Genomic DNA, 23948 nt, shown 5'->3' on the forward strand with positions numbered 1-23948 from the left:
ATAGAGTGTGGACATTTGAAGTATCAGCCCTGTAAGAATATTATGAAGGTTCTGGGGAAAGATGCTACCAAGAATTTGGGTGAGGCCAGCACAGGGAATTGGCCTGACTGGCCCCTGGGTCCAGGTAAGACAGTACTGCCCACAAGTGAGCTGCACAGCCCCAGCGAGGAGTGTAGCCTGTGATTAGGAACCTCCTGCTACTGCTGAGCATCTGTGAGACTGTGGGCCAATTGCCTTGTCCCTCAGAGCCTCAGCTTCTTCATCTGTGAAATGGAACCACAATACTCCCCACCCACCATAGGAGTGAAAGTCAATGTGCCTAGTGAGAACTAAATGATGTAATAATGTGTATGACTTGCCCATCACCTGGTGGCGCTCAATCCCCGGTCACTGTTATTACAGAGCACTTGATGTGATAGACACCAGCTTGATTTTCTCCACAGTGTGGGTGCAGAACCCTGGTGAAATGGGAAGTGACTTTAGAAAGTGCATGGAGGAGTGATATTTAATACTTGTGAATTTTTTAGGATTACCTATTATTTACAGCAGATGACATATAGATTTCCAAACAAATCTACGTAAAAATGAGTACATTTAAAGATAAATACAGAGTGAATAAGATGCAGGTAGTCCTTGGATAACAGTAGAATTCATAAACACAGCAGGCAGATGCAGGGAGCTGGGGAGGGCTTTGTGCAAGCCTGTAGGAGCCTCAGAACAGCCTGTGGTTATTGGAGGGGCAGTTTTTATTCTCAGAAATGACCTAGTCCAAATCCTTCTCTGGGCCAGTGAGGAAACTCACCCTTGGTGAGGTTAAATGACTTCAGAGCCTTGCAGCTCAGCCGCGATAAGTGTAGACAGGAGTTGGGGTCTTTTGTGTTTGTGGTTCATTCTCCACCTCCAAAGAATAGTCAGGGAATCGATGTGCTCAGAGGCCAGACACGAAGCCAGAGAGTTCTCGGCAATAGGTGGCCCCATGGACCTTGATGTTAGTGTCCTGTCCACATACCCTGGGCCATCCCAGTGGTCACTCAGACATGCTGAACACCCTGATCACTGCCTGCATCTCGGGCTCTGGGAACATGCATGGCCCACATGAGTACAATCCAGAAGTGCTGGGTATTAACACCTCAGGAGCAACCCTCAGCTGCTGTGGACCGGGATAGGTGAATAAGTTCCCCATCCCTCCTAGCAACAGTTCAGAGTCGCGTTCCACATGGTCCCTCAGAGGGACCCTAGCAGGACTGCGCTGTCTACAATGGCAACCTGCTCATCACACTCCTTCATTGGTTCCCTTCCCTGGCTCACTTCCCTCCCTTCCCTGTGCCTCCTGGGATTACCTCCCAGATAAGCCACAGGTACCCAGTCTTTGCCTTGGGGTCCACTTCTGGAGAACCCAAATAGTCCCTCAAGGGCAGGACCAGGTGAACACTGGACCTTTTTGTTCTCTGCTGAGATCATCAGATGACATGAAAGAGGCTAAAATTCACATCGCATCAGCTGGTCCTGTGAGTGGTTTTGGCCTGCAGGTTTTGGGTATTTTCTTACGTCAGATCAACAAGGTTTTAGCTCAGTCTCAGTGCCCATTTCCTTTGGTCTCACTTGTGGAAGGGATTCATCCCTGGATGTGGCTGACCCAGTCTTTGCATCCTACTTGGAAGATAGCGCAATGTATGTGAAAGGACTGATGGCCCCTGCCTTCACAAAACCACCATGCATTTCTTCATGCTGCACATGTAATCAAGCCTACAGAAAGAGCTCCTGTAGTTTTATCAGCCAGATAAGTTATAGCGGGCCACTCTTTGCTATGCACTTGGAAGTGAAATAAACTCCTCAACACGTTACCTACAACCCATGGCCAAAGTTATTCAACTTCTCAGCCTTTTGATGTAGTAGGAATTCCAGGCGACTTTAATATATTTGGGTTTGCTAACTTCTAGAACTCATGGTCACCAAATATATACATATGAGATTACTGGTCTGCTATGATGCCTGATTTGCTTATCTTAAGGAAATTGTAAGCAGCAGACTTTAAAATCTCCCTCTTTTTTCTTTAAAATTCCCAGAATTTTAAAATGATGTGGCTTCTAGTCAAATGCTTTCACTTAAAAACAATTTTAAAAATATTTAAAGGCTGACATGTGCGCTTTTTCATGTAATTCATGTGTCTCTAAAACGTGCCTGTGGAACGCAGCAAGAGGCCAGGGAGTTTAGGGGATAAAATGGTGCGGGCACGAAGCCCTACCTTCAGGGCTGTGCCTTTTTATGTCCAAGAATTCCTCTGAGTCCGGAAATGAACTTCCAGAGAAGGAGATGAAACTGGGAAGGAAGAGGAGGAGTCCGGGGGTGGAGAGGCAAGAGGAGCAGAGGAAGAGTCAGGATGAATGCAAAGGGAGAGAGAGCAAAGTTGAGGAGACTGAGGCAGAGGCAAGAGAGAGGGTGGAGAGATGTAGAACTTGCCCAGTGCCCTCCTTCAGGCCAGCATTAGCACCTGGAAGAACAACCTTAGCATTTTTGGAAAGGTTTTTGACATCCAGAGTTGGAGGAAAAGTGTTTTTTAATTAAATTCCAGCTAACTAGAAATCTTAATGAACTTAAATACCCATTCTTTAGCAGTTGGGTTTTTAATGGAATTTCTGGGATCCCTGTGAATAGGTAAGTAAGGCTGTTTTTTTTTTCACCCTTTTTAATCCCAGCCATTCGAGTTAAAAAGGGCTGATTTTCAATAATGCTCCAAATTCCAGTTATTTCTCCAACTCCTTTCTAAAAACATGGCTGTAAATAGTCTAGATTAGTGGTTCTAAAACTTCAGTGTGCATCAGCATTACCTGGGGTGTGGCAGGGGTTGGGGGCACATTAAAATCCAGACTCCTGGACTTCAGCACCAGAAATTCTAAGCCAGTAGGTCTGGCATCTGCTGGAGTATTTACATTTCTGATCCGTTCCCAGGTGTTGTGATCCAGGGACCACATTTTGAGGGCCACTGGTCTAGATCTAGGACACAGGCAATATCAGGGTTGGAATGTTTTGTAAAATTAGACTATTGACCCATAATCTCAATTCAGAAAAATCTAGATGATTCTGCTGGTGAAGCTTCTGAAAATTCAGCTGACAACATCCACAGCATAATAAAAACACAAGCGTCTACACATTTCTGAGTTCTGGCGCAAACAAAAGAAAACACTTCCAAAACAAATTTTCCTCAATGTATCAGCAACTGTACATTCCAGTGGCCCCTACTCACCTTTGGGGGTTTTCGGGTCAGCTTATCAGGTGATTATCTTCAAAGCAGGACAGTGTGCTTGCAGAAACATCTGCTTAATCCCTATTTTAAGAATAACTATTGACTGGCCTTTTACTATCACTATGAGCAATTTTAAAGATTTAACTGATGGGACCCAGTGCTGGTGGTTTTAGCACAATCCTAGGAGGGAGGTGGGGAAGAATGACAGGCACCTCGAAGGATGGAGTCAGGGCTTAGCACTCAGCTCTTGGCTAGTAGAGAGAAGCCCATGGCAGGTTCCAGGCCCATTATCTTCCACTAACTTCCATTCACGAGCTCAATGACGCACTGCATCGGTCTGGCCTCAGTCCCACATACATGGAGGGAGGCTCTGGACTTCAAGGTGCATTTGGCAGAGCCCTCATGTTGCATGGAGTTGCTTGAAGAGTCTCTGAGGGAAGAGGGCAGCTGAGCAAGGGGGATGCCTGTGGCCCCTTGGTTTTGCTTCAGTACAGTGGCTTTCATGGACTGCTGTGTTCAAAGGATTGCACATGTGGCTTAACAAAAGTTTGAGGACCAGTGACCCCTAGGGTCCCTTCTATTTCTAAAATTTAGAATGTTTGATTCCTTATAAATAATCACACAAAGGGTCCTTGAAGCCCTGTTTCCAGTCATTCAGCTTTGTGGCTCAATCATGGATGCATTTTGGTAAGAGTGATTGAGAATTCTGTACCCCACCCCATCCTCAGCAGTCTTAAGATGGGCAGAGGGAAGATAGAACAACATCCACCCAATACTCCTGCACCTCGGGCGCAGATTTAGCCAGGCCTCTCTGAGGGTGTGGTCCCATCCCTGGGGCTGAGAATCACTCCACAAGGAACCATTGCCTTTGAAGGGAGTGGGGTGCCTCCGGGAACACTGTGATTTTCTTTCCCATCATGTGGTCCAGCTGTCAGGCAAGATGGTGGTCATGTGACCCGTGCTGGCCAATCACAGCTCTCCTGAGGGAGGGATGCAGGGTTGAACTGATTCAGAGCTGGGTCACTCTGAGCACAGGTCCTTGACTCCTGCTTCTTAGATTCCTGAGACTGCCCTGGTTTCCGTCTTTGCTGAGGTCTGGTTGTTTTTTTTTTGTATTTTACAAATTACCCAGGTCTTTCTGAATCCTCCACCCTTTTCTGTTGCTGGAAAGATTCAGGCTTCCCTTTCCACCATTTCTCTTACAAAAGGCTTCCCAAGCTTGTGAAATACTTCTGGGTATTTCAGAAGACCAGGCACCAGGATCTCCAAGGGGTCTACCTGCTTCCCCTGGGGTAGGAATGCCTCGATTTGCAGGAGTGCATCAGTCTGGGTCTGATCGCCCCGGGCTGGGTAGCGCACGCCTTCTGGAAGAAGAAACGCTACAACTGAGTTTTCATTAGACCCTCCCTCACTGTCGTCCCTGGGTTGCAGGATGTGAGGACTCATCATTAAGGGCCCAGAATGGTAACCCTCTGAAAGCAGAGCTCTTTAAAGGTCAATGGCTAATTAATTAAACACATGAATGAGCTCAGAAGCTAAGTCCCATAGTTAGATTTCATATTCTTGTAGTTTGGACAGTTCAGTGTCCTGGATCTGGAAAAATGTGTCCCTTTTTGTAATTTGGTTCATTCTTCTATTTCTGATTTAAAACAAAAAACCTAAAAAACTTCAGACCATGTGTAGATTTATTGAAGGGAGCAGTTTTCCCAGAAGCTCTTTCTTCTCCCCGTGGGCAGTGGTGCTGGTGGCAGCAGGGGCCCGGTGCTAGGGCCAGGAATCAGGAGGAGCCTTGGAGAGACTAGACAGGAGAGTCCAGGGGCGAGGGTGAGGAACGACTTTGGACACTGGTGTCCTTCCCCTTTCTGCTGAGGGCTCCTTACCTGGGGATTCACCCTGGAGCAGAAACCTGGAGGAACACTGAGGAGAAACAAGATCTTCCATTGCCGAAAATTGCTCCCACAGAGCCGTGCCATGCAGTATGGCAGGCACCAGCCCCACGTGGCTGTGGAGCACCTGCAATGTTGGGAGTTCGAATTGCAGGTTTTGGGTATTTTCTTACGTCAGATCAACAAGGTTTTAGCTCAGTCTCAGTGCCCATTTCCTTTGGTCTCACTTGTGGAAGGGATTCATCCCTGGATGTGGCTGACCCAGTCTTTGCATCCTACTTGGAAGATAGCGCAATGTGTGTGAAAGGACTGATGGCCCCTGCCTTCACAAAACCACCATGCATTTCTTCATGCTGCACATGTAATCAAGCCTACAGAAAGAGCTCCTGTAGTTTTATCAGCCAGATAAGTTATAGCGGGCCACTCTTTGCTATGCACTTGGAAGTGAAATAAAGTTGGATGAGGGTTGGCCACTCCCCTACCATCTTGCTAATGCTTCAGACCAAATTTACACAGAGAGAGAGATTTGTTAAATATTAACATTTATTGTGATGCAGGCCCCCCCCCCCCAAGGGTCCATACAGCCTTCTGTGTAGGCTCCATGAAGTCTCAGCTCTGGTGTCTTAGGTGCTAAGAGAACACTTTGCATGGAAAGCTCATTTAAGGCAGAGGCTACAATAGAGTCAGAATTTCAGGATCCTTCTTGTCAGCATCGGACAATCAGAAATCTTGCTACACCAGTGGTCTTTCACAGGAGCAACTGAGGAACCAAGTACCTTTTTTATTTATTTATTTATTTATTTATCTATCTATCTATTTATCTATTTCAAGATGGAGTTTTACTTTTGTTGCCCAGACTGGAGTGCAATGGCGTGATCTTGGCCCACTGCAACCTCTGCCTCCCAGGTTCAAGCGATTCTCCTGCCCCAGCCTCCTGAGTAGCTGGGATTACAGGCATGTGCCACCACGCCTGGCTAATTTTGTATTTTTAGTAGAGATAGAGTTTCTCCATGTTGGTCAGGCTGGTCTCGAACTCCTGACCTCCGGTGATCCACCTGCCTCAGCCTCCCAAAGTGCTGGGATTACAAGCGTAAACCACGGTGCCTGGCCCCAAGTGCCTTTCTTAAGAGAACAGTCTCAAGGCCTTGCCAGAACTGAAACCCTAGTAGCACAAGGGTGGGGAGTGTCTCTACATCTCATGGCCAGTCCACATATCGTGACTGTCATAACTCTGTTCATGCGAGCGTGGACAGTGTCTCTTACATATTTTAGCCAAACCACGTGTCCCCCTTGATTAATGACAGCCCATTGCTAATATTCATTATTTTATTAGCAAGTCACTAATAAGTCAGTAAAAATCCACTTCCCAAGGCCTCAGGTGTTGGCAGGTGTGCATGGCAGAGGTATCTTGGGAGAGTGGGGAATCCTGACGAATCCAAGTAATGCTCACCTGTGATATCACACTGAAGATGCCGAAGTATATAAGTCACTTCTGGACATCGTAGCACAATCTTATTAAGAGCATTAATAATTCTTTCATACCTATCTGGTGTATTCAAACTAGATCAATGAGGTAAGAGCCAGTGAATTATCAGAAAGTTTCCTGAGAAATTTCAACCTTTTGTGATCAGTGTAGTTTCCAACCTTAGAGGAACAAATGCTATTCACAAACCAGTCATTCTAAAAAATGCATTTTTGTATTAAAGATGCATCTTCTCAGGGTAAATGTTAACAGTCCTTGGGAGAAAACTACTAGAATACAGATTTCAGGATTTAAGGGAAAACTCTTTCTTTCAGTCTTAGAAACCCAACTCACTGATGATGAGATATAGAACAAATACAGAGGTTACTTAAATATTAACTTTATTTGGTATGTAAATATACCTAGCGCTCCGATCTTTCTAGATCAAGGTTACTTAACCCTGGCCGTATTGACCCTTTAGGCAAGGGAATTCCTTGTGTGCAGGGTTGTGAGGGGATGCTGTCCTGTGTATTACAGGGTATTTAGCAGCATCCCTGGCCTCTACCCACTAGTTGCCAATACAAGGACCCTACCACTAAAGTGGTGACAACTAAAAATGTCTCTAGACACTGCCAAATGTCCCCCTGGGGACAAAATCACCCTCTGTTGAGAACTGCTGTTCTAGAACAGGTCCAATGGGCTAAGCCATTGCCTTGCTAGAATGCATAATCTCAGATCCCTCCCAGACCTACTGAATCAGAGTCTGCATTTCAGTAAGCTCCCAGGTGGTCTGTGTGCTCATATACCCGGCTAGCTTTACCCCTGTGCTCCATGGTGCCTGTGGCCAGGGATATGTGGCTCTCATTGCAGGAAGCTGATGAAGCCTTGCTGCATAACCTGCGCCTTCAGCTGGAAGCCCAATTCTTGCAAGACGATATCAGTGCGGCGAAGGACAGGCACAAGAAGGTAACCATGACCCCTTGAAGCCCTTCCTCTAGAAAACCCAGTTTGGGTTTGATCAGATATGCCCGGGGTACTGTGGCTGAAAACAGACTGCTAGAGAGTGGTATACCTTTGTGCATTTTCCCTTGAACCAAATAGGGGTGAATTGGTCACTGGACAGGGCTTAATGAGCCAGACCTGTTTTGAAGAGTGGGCAGTAGTGGGTGTGGTTTGAGGGCCGTGGTGTTGCGAACCAGTATCTATATTGTACAGTATAATTTACAAAGTGATTTTATCTAGATCCGTCTTCATTAAGTGACAGTCCATCAACTGTTTCTGCTCAGAAGATACATTAAAACGTCTTGTTTCGGCCAGGCGCGGTGGCTCACGCCTGTAATCCCAGCACTTTGGGAGGCCAAGGCAGGCGGATCACAAGGTCAGGAGATCAAGACCACGGTGAAACCCCGTCTCTACTAAAACTACAAGAAATTAGCCGGGTGCGGTGGCGGGCGCCTGTAGTCCCAGCTACTCAGGAGGCTGAGGCAGGAGAATGACGTGAACCCGGGAGGTGGAGCTTGCAGTGAGCCGAGATCACACCACTGCACTCCAGTCTGGGGGACAGAGTGAGACTCCGTCTCAAAAAAAAAAAAAAAAAAAAAAAAAGGCTTGTTTTTCGCCCTGCCTCTGAACCCGTTAATTGCAGGAGCACGTTATTCAGGAGCTTCCTCTCCTGCAGTGCTCAGATTCCCCCAGCCTCCAGCAGTTCCTCACAGGCCTGACTGTGGTGGGCCCTGGCATAATTGAAAGATCAGATCTTGCAGCTGTTTGACCATGGGTGAGTGGCCTAACCTCTCTGAGCTGCTTTTTCATCTTCAAAATGCAAATGCAGGCTCTCCTTCCCAGCAGTGGTGTGGGTGAAGTAGTGTAGCAGACCTGTGGGTGCCTCAGGGCCTCCCTCTTCAGGGACTCTGGCCTCCTCCCACTGCCATCCCTGCAGCTTTGCCTGAGGACTTTCTCCAAGCAGCTGGAGGCTGCTCCACCTGTAGTGGGGTGTTGAGGAACTCCTGTCCCCGGGAGCAGGGAGCAGCCTCAACCGGAACTGATGGGAGTTGGTGTATAAACACCCCAGCTCCCTCTCGCCTTTGTAGACCAACTCTGAGGCTTTTGTTCTGCACTGGCACCCAGAGATCCTCACCAGGATTGAGTTCCAGGTGCTCACAGTGGTGACTCATTGGTAATAGCCCTCGCTGACCGCCCTCCCTGCCTCACTTTCCCACTCCATCCATCATGTTTCCTGGCATCATTGCCCAGTCAACTGTTTATACCCAGATCCCTCTCCCAGAGTCTGCTTCTGCGGAAACCCAAACTAAGACAATGTGGGAACATGGGTACAACCTGGAGCTTGGCAAGTGCTCAGTGAACCTGCAGTTCCCTTCCTACCTCAGTGTGTACCTGCATCCGTACACCAGCCCTGTCTGCTCCAATCAGGGTCCCTCCAACTTTCCATTAGGCCCAGCCATTTCCTCCTCTCCACCCACCTCCTTGCTTCTGCTCTATTTGATGGAATCCTGGGAACAGTGCCTGGGGCAGTTTTGAAGCAGCTCGAAGAATTCTTCCAGGCCATTTAGGATGATATTGATGATGATGATGGTGATGATGATAGCTCACACTGTGAGGCTCCCCTGCAGTATCTCACCGGATCCCAAGAGCAGCCTCGTGAAATAGTGCTCAGGTCAGGCTCCCTATAAGCAGAGCTCTAGGTAGTGATTTTTTGTCACTGATGTCTTAGTGGAGGGCTCTGAGGAGAAGGGGAGGAAAGGGGCAAGACAGGGCAGGGAGCACAGCAAGGACGTGTCCTCAACTGGAGTCCAGCTGTGGCATTCTCACGATCCCACGGGAAGCTCTGTGAATTACACCACAGCCGGGTCCCTCAAGGAGTCGAGAGAGTTGGTCTTTTGTACTCCCGTGCCATCAGTCATTGGCCTGGGTTGGGGATAAGGCAGGGCCTGGTGGCTTCCTAGACAAGATGACCATTTGTTGATCAAGGGCTGCTTTCTGCAGAGGGCTGTGTCATTTGTTGTTACTCACAGAGCTTGGGATAGGGGCACTGGCCGGTAAAGGGGATCAGGCATCCCTACATATAGTTACCCCTGTTTTATAGAAGAACTTGCATTTTAGGAGGTTTAAATAGCTTGCCTGAGGTCACACATAGCCAGTAAGTCTTTTAGTCCAGGCCTGATTGACCAAAGCCCATTCTTTGAAACACTGCCGGTGTTGGAAAGGGTCCTTTGTGCCCTCCACGGCGCCTTTTAACTTATTTATTTTTGACATGGCGTCTCATTCTATCACTCAGGCTGGAGTACAGTGGGGTGATCACAGCTTGCTGCAGCCTCCACCCACCCCCAGGTTCAAGTGATCCTCCTACCTCAGCCTCCTAAGTAGCTGGGACCACGGGTGCACACCACAACACATAGCTAATTTAAAAAATTTTTGTAGAAATGAGGTCCTACTATGTTGCCTAGGCTGGTCTCCAACTCCTGGGCTCAAGCAATCCACCTGCCTTGGCCTCCCAAAGTGCTGGGATTACAGGTGTGAGCCACCATGTCTGGTGAGGGCTGGTTTTCTCCTCTGTTTTTTGTGCCTCTGCCACCCAGGACTTTGTGAAGACCAATGCACCAATGTAGCTGAAGAAAAACGGTGAAATAAAGCAAGCCTTATTCATCTGCCCCATTGTTCTTGTGAAGATTAAAGGAGACTGAGGGGCCAGGAATGAGCATGGTGCACATGTGGGCAGGCCCACCGATGGCAGCAAATGCATCAGTCTCTTCTTCCTCCTGAACCTGGTCATGGTCTGTCCCATATGTGATGATGCAGCATGTGGAAGTGTCCATTCCTGTGCTCATCTAGTACTAGAAGGAAAAACCAGCACAGCTCAACTTATAACGAGAATGCTTTCCCTCCCCTAACAGAATCTTCTGGAAGTTCAGACCTATATCAGCATCCTGCAGCAGATCATCCACACCACTCCTCCAGCATCCATTGTGACGAGTGGGATGAGGGAGGTAAGAATTGGAGCAGGAAAAGGCAAACCAGCCCTGGCGGGAAGCTGTATCTGCAGACTCCCAGGGAAGGGCTCACAGGTTGGACTGTGAGGGCGACCACCAGGGTCCACTCCCCACTCCTGCCTTGTATCCTCATCTGAAGTTTGTTCTTCTGATATTTTTCTTGTACTGTAAATGCCAATATTTAGACACATGAGGATGTAAACTGCGTCCTTGACCATTTTCTTCGGTATTTTCTCTTGAGAATTATGAGCTGTTCTTCCTTGCATACTTTATAAGAAATGACCAAGCTGCTTTCCAAAGCGATGTGCCATTGTTGCATCTCCACTCACAATGCGTGAGGGTTTCTGTGGCTCCCTGTCCTTGTCAGCACTTGGTATGTCAGCTTTTTAGTGTGTCTTTGCTCTTCTAATGGTGGTGGTTTTAATTTGCATCCCCTAATGACTAAGGAAGCTGAACATCCTTTTGTGCAGTCATCTGCCATCCGGATAGCTTCTTTGTGGAAGTATCTGCTGAAGCCTCTTGCCCATTTAAAAAATTGGTTTGTTTCCTTATTCTCCCTATCAATCTGTTAATGAATTTAAAATACAGAGAATCTCAGATAATTAGTGAATATATTTTCAAGACGGAGCTCTGCTAATGATTATGTGAGCCTGTGGCATAGAAACTAGTGGGAAAGGATAGAGACTGTTGAAGCCGATTTGTAAAAACTAAAGATTTGGATATGAAAAATTATTTCCGATATTATGTTCCAAATTCCTTCTTCATTTAGCTCTCTAGCTGCTCAACAGGATGTAGTTTTTTTTCCTAATATGGTTTATGGAATTTTGTGATGCATAGCATGATATATATATAAATAGACTGGTGCCGAGTGAGGTGGCTCGTGCCTGTAATCCCAACTACGCAGGAGGCTGAGGTGGGAGGATCACTTGAGGCTAGGAGTTCAAGAGCAGCCTGGATAACATAGCAAGACCCCATCTCCAAACAAACAAACAAACAAGAAACAAAAAAACCCCAAAACACTGGATATGATGCAAATTAAAATAAAAATGTTACAGTGTCCCTTCTCCAGAGGTTGTGGTAGGCTAGTACAGGGTTTGGTGGATTGGGCAAGAGATAAGGTTCTGGGTCTTTTTGCAAGGATGACCTAGGATGGTGGCTCTCAACCCTGGTGACACTTGCAATTGCCTAGATGTGTGCTAAGGCCATGCTCCAAGTCAATGAATGGGCTGCTTAGGAGGTGGGGCCTGCCCAGGAGCAGCATGCAGACAAGCTGCTGCAGAACCCATGGGCTGGAGTCACCGGCTGCCTGAACTTTTTCATCTTAATTATTTTATACAAAGCTAAAGAAACCCCCAAATTTGCTTTAGAAGACACTTTTGAACCCTGCAAAGTATCATCTAAGAGACAGGAAAGTTACCTTTTTTGGCATTCATGAGGATAGTTTTGTCCGAAATGCCCACCAATTACCGTTTCAGGATCCTGTTGTCCTTAGTGGATGTAACTGAGGTTGCTACTAAGGCCTAAAAATGCTTTTCTGGAAGTCTTAATCTTCTTTGCCAGAGATCCCTTTCCAGAGATGTTATTTTTATTTTTTCAAACCCACTTTTGTCCTCTAACTCAAAGGTGTTTTACATCCGAGCATACCTTTTGAATTGTATCGTCTATTCCGTTGTAATAAGACCCTTCTAAGTCGTAAGTACACAGACAGTGGACTGACTTTGATGTCATCGATCAGCATCACCTGGGCTTGTGAGATGTGCAGAGTGTCCAGCCCAGCCTCAGACCCACTGAGGCAGAATCTGCATCTTAGCCAGATCCTCAGGGACTCGTGGGCATGCTCAGGATGGAGAAGCACCAATTGAGAAAGCATCACATCTTTATGAGTCTTCGTTTAGCAATTCTGTAGTCAAATTAGACAGTCACTTTCCTGTATGTCTGTGTCACTGCTGCAGCCACTTTGTAAGGTGTTTGAAGCAGAGGCTGCCTTCCATGCATGGGCTTGGACACAGAAACCCTCAGTGTAGACTTGGTGTTTGATTTTGTGTGGCTTCGAGTCAATATGCTCTGTGTCAGAAGGCCTGGCTCTTGAGCAGTCAGGCCTTTGTGAAACAGTTTGAATATGTTTTAATAAACGTGGAAAGGCAGGTCAGGAGAGAGGCACTTGCGTGGCAGAGTGTGGAGAGGTTGGAGGATTTCCTTCCAGCCATTCCCTGGAGCGTCACTTCTCTTTCACCCATTGGGGCTGATGGTTCCTGCTTTGTGCTGCGCTGACATCTGAGCACAGTGTGTGGCTAGCGGCTCCAACCAACCTTCATTTTCTTAGAGAGTGTGCATTCCAGGTTTTCCTTTTCACAGAAGGGGAAACGAGGCTTTGAGAGTCAAATGTCTTTTCTAGAGTCTCTTAGTAGGTTCACGGCACAGCCAGGTCTAAGCTCTGGTCTCCTGGTACTTGGTTCCGGCGTTTCACACTCCCAAGGAGGTTCAGACTTTGAAGACAAAGCAAAAGCCATTGATGGCTGCACTGTGGGCCTGGCTTAGTCTCCTCACACTACTATAACAGGATACTATAGACGGGAGGGCTGACAGGCAGACATTTATTTCTCACTGTCCTGGGTGCTGGAAATCCAAGATCAAGGTGCCAGCAGAATTGGTGTCTGGAGAGGGCTCTCTTTCTGGCTTGAAGATGGCTGCCTTCTTGCTTTGTCTCATGTGACAGACAGACAGGGGGCGGGGTGGGGGCTCTGGTGTCTCTTCTTGTTCTTACAAAGACCCTAATCACATTATGGGGCGCCCCCATCCTCATGACCTCATCTAACCCTAACACCTTCCAAAGGTCCCACCTCCTGAAACCTTCATCTTGGGAGTTAGGACTTCAACACAGAATTCAGGGGGACACGGATATTCCATCCATACCAGGGCCCCACACCTTCTCTGCCCTTTTCCTCTCTGCATGTCCTGTGACTCTGACTCTGGCCTTCTCTGTGCAGGAGAAGCTCCTGACGGAGCGGGAGGTGGCCGCCCTGCGGAGTCAGCTGGAGGAGGGCCGGGAGGTGCTCGCCCACCTGCAGGCGCAGAGAGTGGAGCTGCAGGCCCAGGTACGCTTGAGTCTGCCGCATGCGCATTGGGGCTTCCCACATGTTTTATGGAGGTGTTACACGCAGCACACGCATGCAGCTTGAGGAGCTGTCACATGCTGAACATATCCTATGTTCCTGGCAGAAACGGGGTTTTCGGAGTGGGTGACCAAGCGCTCTGCTCTGCCCTGGACTGAGGAGTTTTCCAGGACAAGGGAGAGTCCCGAGCCAGTGAACACAGGCGTCACGCTCATTCCTGGCCCCTCAGAGGTGCCCCTTGGGACTCCTTTAAGTCATGCCCTCCCCTTCGAGGCTTAGGCTGCCCCAGTGTCTACATCATGCATTCATTTTGCCCAGGTCAAGCTTTGTAAGAATAAGAAGAAATGGACACAGTAGGGATTTTTATCCTCCACTTGTTCAAATCTGTGCTTCTGTTTTTCTTCTCATGGTAACAGTTCTCCTTCGGAATTTGATTACAACCTGGAAGGAGTGATTGTATCAGTGTTTGCTTCTAGTTAGAAAGGTGTTGGTGGAAAGCTCACATTTTTACCCCCACCCCTTTTGGGTGAAGCTTAATTTGTTTTTTGTTTTTTGTTTTTTTTTTTTTTTGAGACGGAGTCTCGCTCTGTCGCCCGGGCTGGAGTGCAGTGGCCGGATCTCAGCTCACTGCAAGCTCCGCCTCCCGGGTTTACGCCATTCTCCTGCCTCAGGCTCCCGAGTAGCTGGGACTACAGGCGCCCGCCACCTCGCCCGGCTAGTTTTTTTGTATTTTTTAGTAGAGACGGGGTTTCACGGTGTTAGCCAGGATGGTCTCGATCTCCTGACCTCGTGATCCACCCGTCTCGGCCTCCCAAAGTGCTGGGATTACAGGCTTGAGCCACCGCGCCCGGCCGGGTGAAGCTTAATTTGAAAACAAAATAGAAAAGCCCCACGCTGTCCTGTGGCCTGTGCCTTCTTGGCTACTTCCTGGCTCATCTTCCTTGGTTCCTTCCAGTTCTCTTTCTTTCTCGTTACCCTACAGCAGGGCATTCCGTGGGGACGGTTGGGTTAAAATACTGCACCTTTGTATGGCTTTCTAACCACGTTTCCCAAACCAAAAAGTAAGTTGACATTTGGTTTAACAAGTACACATGGGGACAAGAGAGCAAAACATGTAAAAATCGGATGCTTCAGAAAGCCCGGACCATTTGGACGTTAGGTGTTACTCTGTCTCTGTCCTGCCAGGGCCCACAAAATGGGAAAAAATGTGAAGCCACAACTAGATGTTGCGCTTTTTATTGATTTCCAGTGCCCCCATGTCTGCTCAGGATTTCATTTTGGGACCTTGGAGTTCACCTCCTAATTCCCATCCCAGCACGCACCACACAAAACTCACAGTGCAGCAGCTTTTAGGGGCTGCTGGAAAGCAAACCCGGGTCTGTGGTGGTCCCCTGAGCTGACGATCGCAGCAGGAGAAACCAAGTAAGGCCCTTAAAACTCTTCCTTCTTGCGAGAGAAACCCTGGCTCAGGGACCATGTGCGTCATCCTGGTGACTGGGGTGTGTGTGGTTTCTTCTGAGGCTCTGACAGGATAGAATAAGGGTTGTATGTGTTTGTGTATGTGGGGTGTGTGTGTGATATGTGTGGTATGTGTGATATATGTGGGATGCATATGTGAAGTATGTGGTGTGTGTATGTGTCGTGTGTGTGTGTGTGTGCTGTGTATGTGAATAGGGATATGGATACAAGCCCAGTCATGGTCCTAGAGACCAGTGTTTTCCAAACGGCTAGTGACAACTCATTTTTGGATGTAAAATGAACTCAGTAGAATTGATTGGCATGTAAAAGGAAGTCAACAAAATGCTAGACTAAAATATAGTATGAAAAACAGAGTGTACAGCAAGCAAAAGGGAGGATTTGTTTTGTGAAGCCCTCGTTTTATCTCTACATCCATATGGATATGTTGAAATACACACATGGCCGGGCGCGGTGGCTCAAGCCTGTAATCCCAGCACTTTGGGAGGCCGAGACGGGGGGATCACGAGGTCAGGAGATCGAGACCATCCTGGCTAATACGGTGAAACCCCGTCTCTACTAAAAAAATACAAAAAACTAGCTGGGCGCAGTGGCAGGCGCCTGTAGTCCCAGCTACTCGGGAGGCTGAGGCAGGAGAATGGCGTGAACCCAGGAGGCGGAGCTTGCAGTGAGCTGAGATCCGGCCACTGCACTCCAGCCTGGGCGACAGAGCGAGACTCCGTCTCAAAAAAAAAAAAAAAAAGAAATACACACACACACATCTATCTGATGTGTATGGCTTGCAATGAGAAATGCGGTTTTTCCTGGGGCGGTGGTGTTAAAGTTGAAAACCACTGCCCTAGAGATACTGAGAAAGATGAAGGACCCCAGCCTAGATGGCAAATTCCAGTTCCAGGACAAAAATAATTTTCCTCTATGTACATGTACGTATTTGTTGAGTATCAAAATAAGAAATTTCACAACAGATTAACCTGGTTTCTGAGAACGTGAAATGAAACCGCTGGTTGGCCACCTGTTTCTGTCCTTAGTGGCTGCAGGAGGACTTGCTGGCTTTTCTCTGCTGCCCTTGTCTCTAAAGTAGGGTCTCAAGCGTCTCTTCTGTGCTGCCTCCTCCACTGCCACCCTTGGCAGTCTGATGGACACCCCTTCTCAGAAAAACGATGGTAAAGGCATAAAATAAAGTACAGATAATTTAAAGGAAACCAGGCTGGGCGTGGTGGCTCATGCCTGTAATGCCAGCACTTTGGGAGGCCAAGGTGAGTGGATTGATTGAGTCCAGGAATTTGAGACCAGCCTGGGCCACATGAAGAAACCCCATCTCTACAAAAAATACAAAAATTAGCTGGGCGTGGTGGTGCATGCCTGTGGTTCCAGCTACTGAGGAGGCTGAGGTGGGAGAATTGCCTGAGCCTGGGGAGGTTGACGCTGCAGTGAGCTGAGCATTGAGCCACTGCATCTCAAAAAAAAAAAAAAAAAAAAAGAAAAGAAACTAATTATATTAAAACAGTTATCAAAATATTACTGAATCATTTTGTATAAAATGACAGATGTGCTTATGCTCAGTAACAAGCTGTAGCATAGGGCTGATGAAACAGGGCTGTGTCCGTTTTCTGTTGCTGTCTTGATGAGTCACCACTAACAGGGGCTTGGAACAGCACCTGTGTCATCGCAGTTGTGTAGGTGGGGAGTCTGGGCGGGTCCTATGGGTTTCTCTGCTCTGGGTCTTAAAAGGTAGAAAGAAGGATGTTGGCCAGCCTGGGCCCTTGTCCAGAGGCTCTTGGGGGAGAATTTGCTTCCAGTCTCATTCAAGTTCTTGGCAGGAGTGGGGACCCTCCTTCTTTTCTGGCTGCTGGTCAGGAGTGGGTGACAGGGCTGCCCATGCTCCTTGGCTTCAGGCCCCTCCATGTTCAAAGCCGGCAGCGAACTCTGAACCCTCTTCCTGCGTCTTATCTAATTGAATTGGATTTATGCGTTTCTCTGACTTCTGTTTTTAGGGCTCCTGTGATTGGGGATAATTTTGAATAAACTCCTTTCCTTAAAAAAGGGTAACTGATTAAGAACCTTAATTATATCTGCAAAGTCCCTTTTTGCCATGTAACATATTCAAGGGTGTAGCACCGAGGGGGAAACGGTCATGGGGGCCAAAATTCTGCCTCCTTAGCTCTGATGAAAACCAGACGTGGCTGTGCGCGCCTGGGCGCTCCTGACTCAGGGGGTTGGGTTGTTGCCCGGGACGCTGCATGTTCAGGTGTTCCGGGGATGGTGCTGCTGCCGGTCCAGGAGCCACACTGAGAACCACAGGGGAGGGGCGGGTCCCAGGGAGGGGGCGAATGTTCCACCCCGTCCCCCTGTGTCCCAGGCTTGGGCCTCATTTCAAATGTTTGTGGCTGGGTTTTTGCTGGTTTTAAAGGTTTTAGTGGCTTCCTATGTAGCAGCTAAGCTAGAGCTGAAGGAAGATGTTGACCACACACCTCTGGGCGGGGCCCGCACTGTGGCCGGAACTCGGTGGAGGGCGGGCCGAGGGAGAGCATCTGGTAGCCCCAGGACCTGGCAGCGGGTTCGCCTATGGTTAGGGCGTTCGAAGCTTCCCGAACTCTCCACAGCAGGGGTCCTCAGGGTGAGGTCCCCGTCCCAGCAGCGGCGGCACCACCTGGGAACTTGACAGAAATGCAAATTCACAGGCACCCCAGACCGTTGACCCAGGAGCTCTGGGGTGGGCCGGTGCGCCTTGTTTTCACAAGCCCTCGGCTTGGCTCTGCGGGCTGGGTCTGGGAGAGGCTGGGCGGAGGATGGGAGAACAGTGCCTGGGCTTGGAGCTGGAAGCCTCTGCTTCAAATAAGTGCACATATACCCCTAAGAGCCCTGGAGGAAGCACTTCGGACAGGTGGAGAGGAAAGGACAGGTAATTCTAGTTCCCTAAATTGCATGGACTGAGAGTTTCTGTGACAGGGAAGTAAAGAAAGTCACTTTTTAAAATTGCAAAGTGGGAACCGCCCATGTCTCATTTCTCATTAAAGTCACTTAGCACCATCTAGTGGTTTAGTTTGTGTAAGACAGTGTGTAATGCGTTTCCTTTAAAAAAAAAAAAAAAAGAAGAAGAAGACCTTGCACCCAAAGTTCCTCTGGGGTCCCAAGGACTGAGGTGGGAGCTCGCCCCTCCAGATGGGGCTCGCGTCAGGCTCCTGCCTGTGTCCTGCCCTCAGCAGCTCACAGCCCAGTGGGGAGACAGATATAAACCAGGCAATCTAACGGTCCAGGCAGAAATAGCAGTCACATGGCTCCAGATAAAGTTCAGGTTGCCACATGGCTCCACTCTTGGAGGAACCCTGGGTCAACCTCTCTTCTCTTGGTCTCCTGACTCCCCCTGCAGTTTCTGGGACCTGCCCCTTTGCTCATTCCTTTTCTCCTTTCTGAAAGTCCCTTTCCTTCCTCAGTTCCTAGGACCGGTCGTGCCTCCTCCTAGAAGCCTCTTTCTCCCTCCGAGATGCCCTGGGCGTCCCTCCCCTGCTGGCCTGTGGCCTTCTAGAGGAGGGTCCGTGTCTCACTCTCTTTGGCCAGGTTGGTGCTGGGTGGCAGTGGATGCCGTGCCACGGTGGCTGTCATCACAGGCATCTCCATTCCTGTTGAGCTTCTGAGAGGGGCTCAATAGGTTTTCCTGAACACCTTTCCTTCTGATGAAAGGTTTAAATTATGGAGCTATAAAAACCACATTGATATAGACAGCAGTACAGTTTTATAAACCAAGTCATCACTTCACTGGACTCAGCAGAATCCTGTAGAGCATCTGCGACCAGTGCAGGGTTGAAGGGCTCTGGGCCTCATGGTCACGTGGGGGATGGTGGCTGTGGGGGTGCCTAGGGCAGGAGCTCCTCCCATAGTGCTGCAGCAGAGAATCTCCAGCCTTTAAAACATGCAGCCTTCCTCAAACAAACACAAATGCATACCCAAGAAAACACCTCACCCATCCACCCCCCACCACTACCACAAAAATAACAGTCACCACTTCATGAGATATAAAAAGATTACACTCCACTTGTAGGGTAAGAAGATCATAGGTGACTTTCCTGGTCTCTCATTTCCCAGTTTGTGATGCTTTGTGATTCTATTTACAGTTCAAAACTTTGCTAAGTGAAAACCTGCAAGGAGAGGTCTCTGCATGGTTCACACTGACTTTCCCATGTCTTCAGAGAGAACAGGCTGGTGCTGGCCTGTTGCTGTGTGGGAATGGGGAGTTTGCAGAGACCCTGGAGTGTGTGTGTGTGTGCATATGTGTGCGTGTGTGTGCTTACACATTGCTTGCCCGCAGCAGGGAGGAGGCTGAGGTGCGGGGTAGGGATGGCCTGGTTCTGGGAGGTGTTTCAGACGTTGTACAGGTAGATTCGAATCCTGCTGTGGTATTTATGGGCAAGTCACTTTGCCAGCGTGCCTCAGTTTCCTCATCTGTAAAGTGGAAATAATGACAGCCCCTCCCTGATAAGGTTGTTGTGAGGTTGGTGAGTTGGCCCAGCTTAGGACTTACCAGCACGAGCCACTACCCCAGCTCTGGGCTGGATAACCCACCCCTAAAGGGGATGGCCGCTCCAGAGCTCCTGGGTCAGTCGTCTGGGGTACATTCTCTTCATATGTAATTTTATCTTTTACTCTTTATTATGGAAGATTTCAAACATAGAAAAGTGACAGATAATAGGCATTATGGCTCACACCTGTAATCCCAGTACTTTGGGAGGCCAAGGTGGGAGGATCACTTCAGCCCAGAAGTTCAAGACCAGCCTAGGCAACATAGTTAGACCTTGTCTCTACACACTTTTTTTTTTTTTAATTAGCTGGGCATGGTGGCATTCACCTGTGGTCTCAGCTGCTGAGGAGACAGGTGTGGGAATCGCTTGAGCCCAGGATATCGAGGCTTCAGTGAGCCCTGATGGCAGCATTGTACTCCAGCCTGGGCAATAGAGTGAGACCCTGTCTCAAAAAATAAAAGTGAGAATAGTCTGTCTCATGAGCCCTCCTGCCCCATCCCCTAACACATGACTCCTCTGTGTTCTCTACAGCCCCTCACACTTCCCTCACCATGTAATTCCAATGCTTCTTTAAGTTTTGGGCCTCAAAGAGGTCTTTTAAATCCCCATAATTCCTTGGAGGTGTTTCCTAGAGTGTGTAAACACTCTGGTGTGGGTGAGATGTGGCTGCACCAGACATTAGTGTGTGTGACTTGTATTTGCTATTACACGTGACTGTTTGAATCCAGATTTCTTGGAGGAACAGAAACCGGATCACACTAGCTGAAACAGGAAGGAGACTCTTGTTTTATTCAGAAGTAATTTTAGATTTTTGAAAAGTTGCAAAAACAGCACAGTAGTTTCCAATATATACCCCTCATCCAGCTTCCTCAAAATCACGGGCCGATGATAAAAACCTGGAAATTAACAATGATCCTGTCTTATTAATAGACTGCACTAAAATCTCACCAGTTGTTCCATTCATGTTTTTTCCTGGTCTAGATCCTACTCACATTTGGGTGTCATGTCTTGTTTGTCTCCCCCAGACTGGGATGGTCCACAATCTTTCTCTGTCTTTCATAACCGTGATGCTTTGGAAGAACCCAGGCCAGTGGCTTTGTGGCACATCCTTCCTTTTGGGTTTCCCTGATGTTTTCTCAGGATTAGATGGAGGTTCTGCGTTCTTGGCAAGACCCCCATGGAGTGACGCTGTGTCCTGAGTATTTCATCTTGTGGATGGGTCCTCATGTAGGTGACATTAACTCTGATCTCTTGGTTAAGGTGCTGTCTGCCAGGTTTCTACCCTGGAAAGGTACTGTTTTTTTTTTTTTTTTTTTTTCCAAGGAGCAGGGTATAAAAGGCAGGGCATGAAATCTGAGAGGAGGTGTGCATCAGGAATTAGGAACCAGGAACTGGGAGCTGAGGCTGCTGCTGTCTGTCTCCTTTTCCTCCTCTTCCTTCTCTTGCCACGGCTGCCTAATTTCTGTTTGTCTTTGCCTTTTGGCTTCATTTCTCTTCCTCTCCAAATAATTACTTTTCTCAACTTTGCCATGCATATGAAAGCTCGCCATTCCAGAGCCACAGCCTCAGACCTGTTCATGTGTCCCTGTAGTCTGGAACCTGCCACCAAACTCTACGATTTCTGAGACCCCTTTCCAGATTCCTGGGAGAGAAGGCATGTGACAGGCCAGCCTGGGTCAGGCCCACCCCTGGTCCTGTAACTCGGCACAGGAGAGTGGCGTCACTTTGTTGCTACCCTGCCTGTGGATGGGTGGGGCTGACATCAAACGCAGGGATAACGTGGACTGGACAGACATCTCCCCAAAGTGCTTAGCACGTGTACCTTTTCTTCCCTTCCTCCTCCCTCCTGATGCAACAGATCTATGGCTGAACACCTGCTTTTTTTTTCCTTTTTCTTTCTTTTTTTTTTTTTAAGACAGAGTCTTGTTCTGTCACACAGTCTGGAGTGCAGTGCAGTGGCACAATCTCGGCTCACTGCAACCTCCGCCTACGAGATTCAAGCGATTCTTGTACCTCAGCCTCCTGAGTAGCTGGGATTACAGGCACCGGCCACCACGCCTGGCTAATTTTTGTAGTTTTAGTAGAGATGGGGTTTCACCATGTTGACCAGGCTGGTCTTGAACTCCTGACCTCAAGTGTTCTGCCCACCTTGGCCTCCCAAAGTGCTGGGATTACAGGTGTGAGCCACCATACCCAGCCATCTTGCCAAACTACTTTGAAAGCTACATTTTGACTTAAGGAATTTCATGATCCAAGGGCATAAAGTGTATAAAGTGAAGAATTGGGTTTTGACAGCAATGATCATCTTCCAGGGTGTCCAGTAGGTACATTTAGGTCTGGATGTAGGAAATGCCTGTCGTGGACATACCTGAGGTTGAATATAGATGCATGTCTCACCCCTCGTGACTCAAACTGTGGCCCGTGGCCCGGCAGGATCAACATCACGTGGGCGCTGGTGAGCAAGGCGGAGTCTCCAGCTCCCCATCCCTGCTGAGCCAGGCTCTTAACACCCTCAGGCTGCTCCAGTGCACACTGAGTTCCAGAAGGGCTGCGCTAGGTAGAAGTGTGGTTTTGTTGTTTTGTTTTTGAGGACCATGCATGTCAAATTCTTTCCTACTCAAGAATGAGATTGGAAAAGAGTCATGACTACCTTCGTCTCTGTTTTATAAACTTTTAACATTTTTTAAAGCTTCTTGACTCTTGTAATAACACTTAAGCACAAGAGAAAATATTACAATCAAGGGATGTGGGAAATGTGAGATGCAGGAGGCTGCGGCTGGGGTAATGTGGCGTCACTGTCTTACCAGAAACATCTCGTTATAAGTAGGACTACGAGCCAAAATAATGAGAAAAAGGGTAGTATTGTAAATACATAAACCAGTAACTTAGTTGTTTATTATCATCGTCAAGTATTATGTGTTGTACATAATTGCGTGTGCTAGAAGTTTTTTATGCAACTGGCAGCCCAGTCTGTTTATGCCGGCGTCCCCACAGACATGTGAGTGAACGTGTGGCTCCACGGCCCTAGGATGGTTGCAGTTGTCACTAGGTGACAGGAATTGTCCAGCTCCATTATACTCTTATGGGACCACCATCCTATATGCAGTCCATTGTTGACTGCAGTACTGTTATGTGGCACACAACTGAGCATTTATGGGTCTTTATGTATCATCACAAGTTCTTACACTGAACATAAAACTATCTCTTTCTATTTTCCTGCCTTAATTTTTACTTGGTCTGATTAATGTATTTCTCTGACATTATTTTATGTGTACACAAATGCACACACGCACACCTTAGCTACCAAAACATAAATGTAACTCTGCCGATCTAAACTCGGCAGAAAATCAAAGCACCACAGTGACTGAATGAGAACAAGGAAACTTTTCTCCCACTCTGTATTTCAATAAAAGTAGCATCTTATCTATTCAGTATGCTCTTCTTTTTCCTTATTTTTTGGCTATTGGATTTATGCTAATTCATTAAAGTCTGAAGAATGTACTTTATTTGAATTATTATTCCACGGATAGCAGGGTTTTTTTTGTTTTGTTTTGTTTTGTTTTGTTTTGTTTTTTCCTTTTAGACAGGGTCTCGCTCTGTTGCCCAGACTGGAGTGCAGTGGTGTGGTCTTGGCTCACTGCAGCCTTCACCTCCCAGGTTCAAGTGATTCTCCTGCCTCAGCCTCCCAAGTAGCTGAGATTACGGCATGTGCCACCACACCCGGCTAATTTTTGTATTTTTGGTAGAGATGGGGTTTCGCTATGTTGACCAGGCTGGTCTCAAACTCCTGACCTCAAGTGATCTGCTGGCCTCAGCCTCCCAAAGTTCTAGGATTACAGGTGTGAGCCACCTGGCCTAGGTTTCATTTTATTTTACCTACAGGTGTGAGCCACCTGGCCTAGGTTTTGTTTTATTTTCTAGGTTTGTCTTCAGATTGCCTTTGGGGTGGGCCTCCTTATGGGTTAATTGCAGAGGGTGCTGATATTAGTGCAAGAAGGGCTGGGTGCAGTGGCTCATGCCTGTAATTCCAGCACTTTGGGAGGCTGAGGCAGGAGGAGGAAGCCAGGAGTTTGAAACCAGCCTCGGCAACAAAGCAGGACCCTATCTCTACCAGAACAACAACAAAATTTAGCCCAGTGTGTTGGTGCTTGCCTATAGTTACAGCTACTCAGGAGGCTGAGGTGGAAGGATCACTTTAGCCTGGGAGGTGGAGGATGCAGTGAGCCGTGATCGCATCCCTGCA

At 47.9% G+C, this 23948-nt stretch overlaps 1 protein-coding gene across 4 annotated transcripts in view; it reads left to right on the forward strand.

The window, feature by feature from the left end:
- Positions 1–23948, forward strand: part of BFSP1 (beaded filament structural protein 1) — a 48379-nt gene that overhangs the window by 19276 nt on the left and 5155 nt on the right. For all 4 annotated transcript variants that reach the window (XM_033185546.1, XM_033185547.1, XM_033185548.1 and 1 more), the window contains 3 exons: positions 7463–7558; positions 10504–10596; positions 13587–13694. In XM_033185546.1, coding sequence (XP_033041437.1) covers positions 7463–7558; positions 10504–10596; positions 13587–13694 — 297 coding nt within the window. The remainder of the gene's footprint in view (positions 1–7462; positions 7559–10503; positions 10597–13586; positions 13695–23948) is intronic.

This window comes from Trachypithecus francoisi, unplaced genomic scaffold (assembly GCF_009764315.1).
Source record: "Trachypithecus francoisi isolate TF-2019V2 unplaced genomic scaffold, Tfra_2.0 Lachesis_group21, whole genome shotgun sequence".
In the NCBI taxonomy this organism is placed as follows: domain Eukaryota; kingdom Metazoa; phylum Chordata; class Mammalia; order Primates; family Cercopithecidae; genus Trachypithecus; species Trachypithecus francoisi.